Consider the following 7,384-nt stretch of genomic DNA (forward strand, 5'->3'; position numbering starts at 1 on the left):
TCAGGATGATGACAGATTAGCCCCACATGAATCCCCAACCTACTGATGTCCAGTGGCCCACTGAGTCAGCACTACTCCCTTCCTACTCCTGTCTCCATCTGCTCTCACCCGCTGACAAGCGAATCGGACACATCTAAGACCTTGAGGCAGCATGCACGTCTTGGGTTCCCCTAAACGTGCCATATAACCGCTCCAAGACCAGGACAACCAGGCGGCGGAGACTATCCAAGCACGGGTCACTCCCCACTCAAAGGAGCTGATCTAGGTGGCAAAGATGGCCCTGACTTTTTTGTCCAACATGGAGAGAGCACGGGGCGTCTATCTCCCTATGCTTCTGCAAAACCCACCGGCTTAGAGTTAAGACCAAGAGAGTAAGCCACCAGCCATTTCCTCCAGTCCCCCCTCACCCCCATCCCATTTGCCTTCAGGATGAAGGGGGTGGAGTCAGTTCAGGCGCAGGGCCAGGGAAACACAAAAGCACTTGAAAATCACGCCAAAAAGTACCCATTTTCCCCAGGTCAATCTACTTAAAGAGTCCGGAGCAGGTCCAAGTACACCCACGCTGGTACTCACCTGCATCCCCCTGGAAGGTGCTGTCCCCGTCACTGGGCCAGATCTGCCCGGTCTTGCGGACACCTACGATGGTAGCCTCAGACACCACAACCTGACACTGTCGGTGTCGCTTCTGACACTGTGGCGTCGGGGGGCTGCTGCTGTCAAAGGACTGCTGCGAATTCTGTGAGGGTGAGCGGCTCTTGTCCCGGAACATACGGTAGGTGGTGGGGCTTGGGGACACGCGGCTGGACTGGCCGGAGGAAAAGTCCTCCTCGCTGGAGGTGAGGTTCTCATTGGAGCTGCAATCCGGGGTATAACCTCCTCCGCTGTCCTCAAAACTCCGGGGGGAGTAGGACCTGCGGGGCCAGGTGAGGCGCTTCTCCTGCTCCGAAGTGCTCTGGCTTCGCAGGAGCGGGCCCTTGCTCTCCCCTTCCATCATACCTCCGACGTAGACGCTCTGGTAGGGTTGGTACTCCAGGGGCGGCCAAGGGGGCCTGTTGCCGCCGTTGACATTGATTAGGTTGTCCTTCAGGAAGCGGGGATTTAACTCCGCATCCTCGTAGTCACCGTCGAGGCCACAGCTGCTCTCCGAGGAGCGCCCGCGGTAGTGGGGTCTGGGCGCTTCCCCCAGACCCTGCCCAGTGCTTTGCTGGGACTTCTTGCGCTCCATTTGCATGGCCTGGCTGCCTAGAGAACTGATCCGGTCGGATACCTCTTTGTCGTTGACCTTCACCAGGCCACGCTCGTGGTGGAACTCGACGTTCACGTAGAAGGGCTTCTCAGGGTCGCCAGAGCCGGGCTGGGCAGGTCCCTTGCGGATCTTCTCGAAGTTGGATCTGAGTGCCGCCACGCTGGTGGGGGGCCCTCGGTCGTCTCTATCCGCCGGCGCAGCAGCCGCTGGCCTGCGGGCGGAGGGCGGCCGTGCCTTCCCCGGTGACCCCTCTCCGTCCGGCCGCGCCTCGGACTCCTCGACGGGTGCCGGGTCTGCGCCGTCGGCGGGAGCGGGCGGCTGGCGCTGGGCGGGCGCTCGGGGCTCGGCGGCACCGTCCGGGGGCTGCGCAGCGCGGCGGAAGCCCCAGCGCTGCCGGTCGTAGCTCTTCTTCTCCTTGGCCAGCAGCGTCTGCAGGTAGATCATACGGAAACGCTCCTGGTTCACCTCCTGTTCCAAGCGCCTAATGGAGGCCTTGCAGCGCTCCAGCTCCTGCTCGATGTCACCCACCGAGCGCAGCTCCATGCGCGGCGGCTCTGAGTCCGGGAACTGCGCCCTCCACGCCTCGGCGAAGCCCACGGAGTCCACCATGGCGCGGCCGGCCGGCTCACCTGCGCCGCGGGGCTGCACGCCGGAGCCCGCCTCAGCGACGGCGCGACCTCCTCACCGGGCCCGGTCCGGGGCGCCCGGCGGCTCCCATGGCCCCGCGGCGGCGGCGAACAATGCCCTCCCCCCCGGGGACCGCAGGTGAGGCAGGCGGCTCGGCGGCGGCAGGGGGGTGGGGGGTGCGGGCGGGGGGGAAGGGCGCGGGGTTGCGCACGCCGCTATTGTGTGCGGGGCTCCGCGGCGCGCGCGGCGGCGAGAGCCGTCCTCCGCAAAGCAGGGCCGCCGCGGGCTCGCGGCTGCAGCCCGCACGCTCCTCACCTCCGGTTCCCGCCCCGCCCCGCAGCCCCGCTGCCCCACAGCCTTTCTGGTAGGCGCTGCGACCAGCCCGGCCAGCTCTCACTGCGCTCCAGCCCGGGCCCGCACTCAACGCCGCAGGAAGGGGAGGACCGGGGGGCGGTGGCCGTGGAGCGATTGATGGGGCCGGGCGCGCCTCTTAAAGGGGCCGCGTCGCGGGCGGAGCTCTGGGTCCTTGAAACAGACCCAGATCGCGGCTACCCGGTCTGATCCCACTCTGGACACAGGAGCACCCCAGATCGTGTGATTCCGAGAGATCCTTCCATTGGGGAGGCCCTGGCTTCTTCTTCACACCTGGAGCAGAAATACTTGCTTGGTTCCTCTTTTTTGCACTGCCAGGGTACCTACCAACCTCGGGGCTGGTCGTCCCAGGGAACACCTCTCAGGGTCCATACTACAGAGAAAACAACCAAGGCAGGTCACCCAATGAGACATCCAGGGCCAGACTGGGTTGCCCATGTCAACAACCCGTGTGCCAGCAAGCAAGCCTCTGGTGTTGGAGATCTGAAGTGGGGGTAAATCTTAACAATGACCCACACAGCTGTCTCCGACTTACACCAAGCGATAAATAGGAATCAGTTCATTCAACGCATCTTATCCTCGAATCCTGACTTTTGACTTCCAGAGGCCAGTGTAGTATATTCGGGGTCTCTCTCTTTCTCTGAAGGAATCACAAACCACTTTCTTAGCCTCGGAACTCAGTGGAAATCTTTGACGGTTTCCAGGGAAGCTTAGGGATCTGAGGCACATAGCAGAGATACTCTCTGTAGGGAGTCCCTCTATACAAAATGAAATCCAGACCCGCCTGCTGGGTGACGTGAAAGGAAACAGAATTCAGCAGCTGAAGAACAGCCTGAGCTCTGACCACTTTTTCCTCTCCGTGCCTCAGTTTCCTGAGAATTGAGATAAAACCGAATACCTGCCTCCACAAGCTGTTGTTTCCTCGGTTGTAAAAAGTTGTCAAGCTTTTCTAACGAAATAGAGCCCAGGATCAGCGGCTAGATTAGCAGGATCTCCCTGACTTAGACCGTGTGGTCTCGGTGATTCTCCTTCCGTCCCCGGAACTCACTTTCATCCTCATCTGTAGCGTTCTTTTCTGCACCCATGGATTCAGTCTACATTAACGTCGGCAGGGCTGGCCAGCCTTTGGAGCCCAGCTCAGAAACTCAGAGAGCTGTGCAGCTCTCTGCTGCCCTCTGCAGACTTCTTTCATCTCTTGTCGTCGTCCACCGCCCCCCCCCCCCATTCCCCGCCTACCTCACCCTTCTCTGGCTCAGTAGGCAGTAAACAACGCAATTGCTGGGGAAGAAACGATTTCGCTGGTGTCCTGACTTTGGCGTCATTGGGGCAGACATCCCAGAAGTACAGTTATTGAACAATGTTCTTTTCTTCAGTAGATTCAGCTTTAAAATGAGTGTAAAAACGCCAGCTCCTCGCTGGGGGCGTGGCTCAATGGAAGAGGTCTTAAGAGGTCTTATTTGGCAAGATAAGCCCATGGATCAATCTCTAACGCTACCTTCCCTCCCCCAAAAAAGCCGTGACCTCAAGAGGTCACAATCAATACTAGCTGCCGCCTGTAATGATCTGATGGAGTCATTCAATAAGTGGACCAGGCAAAATGAGAACTCAGGCCTCTGGAACCCTATTTCCTGGTCATCTGAAAAGAAAAAAAAAAAAAAAAAGACAAAGTTCTATTTCACTTGTTGGTTTGGTCCTTCAGTTTCCAGTCCATATAACCATTATGTGTGGGACAGGAAGGAGTACTTTGATGGAGGAGGGTGACATCATTCATCAGGATGGTAGCTCTCTGGTTCACAGACTCCAACTCAGCTTTATTTTAAATATTTTTGTAGAGTTTTTGGTGGGTGAGAGATGCTGACTGCAAGAACAGGCACGGAGGCCCACGTGAGGCTCCAGGTACCCACTGTCCATCTACGGTCTCAGATAGGTTATATGCCAGCATGCTTGGTTTATTTGGTGCTGGGGATTAATCCCAGGCAGACAGGCAGGCTGAGGTCAACGGTAGAGGGCTTGCTAACATGAACAAGGCCTTCGAGCAGTGGCTTTCAACCCGTGGGTCACGACCTCTTTGAGTCAGTTTCTGACAATGAAGATACATCCAGCATATCAGATATTTACATTAAAATTTATAGCCCGGCAGTGTTGGCTCATGCCTTTAATCCCAGCACTCAGGAGGTGGAGGCAAGTGGATTTCTGTGAGTTCAAGACCAGCCTGGTCTACAGAATGAGTTGCAAGACAGCCAATACTGTTTCAGAGAAACCCTGTCTTGAAAAACAAGACAACAAAAAGATGCATAACAGTGAGCTCATGGACCCTGGGCTGACAACTAGGGAGCCTGTATGGAACTGACCTAGGCTCTCTGCGTGTGGGTGACAGTTGTGTAGCTTGGTCTGTTTAACAGTGGGATCAGGACCTGTTCCTGGTGCATGAGCTAGCTTTTTGGAATTTGTTTCCCACGAAGGGTTGCCTAGCCTAGCCTTGATGCAGGGGCAGGAGCTTGGTCTTGCTTCAGCTTGATATGCCATACTTTGTTGACTTCCATGGGAAGCCTGCCCCTTTCTGAACAGAGGAGGAATAGATGCGGGGGTGGATAGATGGGAGGTAGGGGAAGGGAACAGGAAGAGAGAAAGGAGGGGAAACTGGTTAGTATGTAAAATAAATGAAAACATTTAATAAAAAAGAGATTTATAACAGTAGCAAACTGACAGTTATGAAGCAGCAATGAAAATAATTTTATGGTTGGGGGTCACCACAACACTAGGAACTGTATTAAAGGGTCACAGCATTAGGAAGGTTTAGGACCACTGCCCTAGAGTGGCCTTCCAGAAGAAAGAAAAGAAAACCCAAAACCTTTTTTTTTTTTTAACTCCTTCTCTACCCAGCCATCACCCCTATCTCCATCCCTGCTGGAGGCAAGAGGAAGGCTCTCTTTCAAGTGGGATGTGGCTGTGTTATCCATCTGTTATCCATCATGTCATCTGTCATCTTCAGGGACATGGAGCAACAGCATCAACACAGTAGTTCTCCGGCCCTGCTGGCTCATGCTGTGCTCAACAGTGCTTGGCTGGTGGACCTCCTCCAAGCTTACAAATCCCTGGCCTACAGTAGGCAGCGGGGATCTCGGTAGGGTAGCCTTGCCAAATAGGCAGCAGGTCTTCTCTGGAGCCGCTGGCCCGGGTTCCCGATGACTGAGCAGGACTCTCATTAGCCGCGGCTCCACCCCCCTTCGGCGGGATCAATTATTGATGGCATGCCAGTGCAACCTCCCGGCAATTGTCTGCAGCCTGTACCAGGAGAAAGACCGAGTGCAGTGAACCTGTGAGTGAGGGGATACCCAGTAAGGTGGTCCAGGGTTCTACTCTGCATCATCAGAGGCCCAGAACACCTATAGGTCAGGGATGTCTTCCCTGGTGAGGAAAGGAACCCCAGGTCTGTTTTTCCTCTCAGATCCAACCCCTATTATGTGTCCCAGAAGGCTAGGACAAGGCAGGCTGAGTAAAAAGCCTTTTCCACAACAGCGTAGGATGCTCCCTCCACCTGGGGCACAGGCTCAGACAGGTAGCTGGTGGCTCTGAATGTCACTGATGCATTGGACTACAAGGAGGAAATGAAAGGACCCGTGCTCCCTGGATGGGGCCAGTGTGATGGCTGTACTTCTGTCTGCTATCAGCTTCTCTCAGGGGAAGGCCTAACATATGGGAAGTGATATGTGAGGCCATAGCAGATGGCAGAGGAGCCCCAGGAGTCTCTGGGGAGCCCTGTCTCAGGGCAATATCTGAAGCCAGCCCAGGGCCCATCCAGACTCACTTCTTATTCAGAGGAGGGGCTCCCTAGCATTCCTGTCAACATGCCACTGTCTCACAGGGCCTAGAGCTATGAGTGCACAGAGCTATTTCTTGTTCCCAGCCTACACTTTTGTGGAGTCACATTCCTCAGTGAGTACTGTGTGGACTGGGGGATTAATAACTGGAAAAATTTGTAAATGGAGACTGTTCATCTCCCAGGCACCCAGACCCGAATCACACAGAAACTATATTAATTACAACATTGACCAATGGCTCAGGCGTATTTCTAGCTAGCTCTTACATCTTAAATTAGTCCACTTATATTCATCCATGTATCACCAAGAGACTGTGGCTTACCGGTAAGGTTCTGGCGTCTGTCTCCTTTGGCAGCTACATGGTGTCTCCCAGACTCTGCCTTCTTTCTCCCTGCATTTTTACAGGCCTACCTGTAGTTTGCCCTGCCATATGCCAAAGCAGCTTCTTTATAAACCAGTAGTAATAAAACATATTCACAGCATACAGAGGGGGATCCCACATCAAAAATTCTGAAAGCAGGCTCAAGAAACTCCTGAATAATTAGTATGCTCTATGCCTGTAAATCTCAGCACTTGGGAGGCAGAGACTGGAGATATTTTTAGTTTGAGGCTGGCCTAGATCACACAATGGGTCAATCTATCTGTCTGTCTTAAACACACACATGGGCACGCACATATATGGGGGAAGAGACAAAGAAAGAGAGTTAACTATATGATTATAACCAATCCTGTCTACCTCTATATTCAGATACCTAGGTGTTAGTTCTAGCTTAAGGCATCCTGGGTTCCTCTAGAAAATTAAGTTTATCTGGGAATGGTCTCTATCCCCTAGGCTATAATGTTGTGGCTGGATCCCTGTGGCCTCCTCCAGGCCACTGAGGCTCCTAACAGGACCAGGAAGGTAGAGGCAAGCATCCAGGACAAGAGTGGCTGTTCCAATCATTGTGGAGCCTGTATCACCACCACTGTGTGACTGGGGGAATATCGCACCCAGACTCAGGGAACAGGCTGTGCTGGGGTAAGACTTGGTGGGAAGAGTCTAAGCAGGGGTGGGTGAGTTGTCAATGCAAATAAATCCTTTTCCAGGTCATACTTGAATGAGAGGCCACTCCGAACACTTGCCTGGAACAAATGTGTGAGAGTCTGAAGGGTAGGGCTACTAGGTCCTGGGCCCCGATTCTGCTGGGACCAGACCCAAACCTCAAGCATGGCAGAGGAGGAAGTGCTTAATAAATGCTAATCTACAGGGACATGGGTGCAGGAGGAGGAGCCGCTTGCTGGTTCCTGGTTGCCCAGCTAGCTTAGCCCCAAAATAATC

The 7,384-nt window shown here is 54.6% G+C and overlaps 1 protein-coding gene across 1 annotated transcript in view; it reads right to left on the minus strand.

Moving 5' to 3' along the window:
• Positions 1–2,253, minus strand: part of Bcr (BCR activator of RhoGEF and GTPase) — a 117,587-nt gene extending 115,334 nt beyond the window's left edge. The window contains exon 1 of the mRNA XM_050139908.1: positions 574–2,253. Within this exon, the coding sequence (XP_049995865.1) occupies positions 574–1,855 (1,282 nt within the window). The 5' untranslated portion in view covers positions 1,856–2,253. The remainder of the gene's footprint in view (positions 1–573) is intronic.
• Between the last annotated feature and the right edge of the window lie 5,131 nt (positions 2,254–7,384).

This window comes from Alexandromys fortis, unplaced genomic scaffold (genome assembly GCF_014885135.2).
Source record: "Alexandromys fortis isolate MF-2015 unplaced genomic scaffold, M_Fortis_MF-2015_v1.1 scaffold_9, whole genome shotgun sequence".
In the NCBI taxonomy this organism is placed as follows: Eukaryota; Metazoa; Chordata; class Mammalia; order Rodentia; family Cricetidae; genus Alexandromys; species Alexandromys fortis.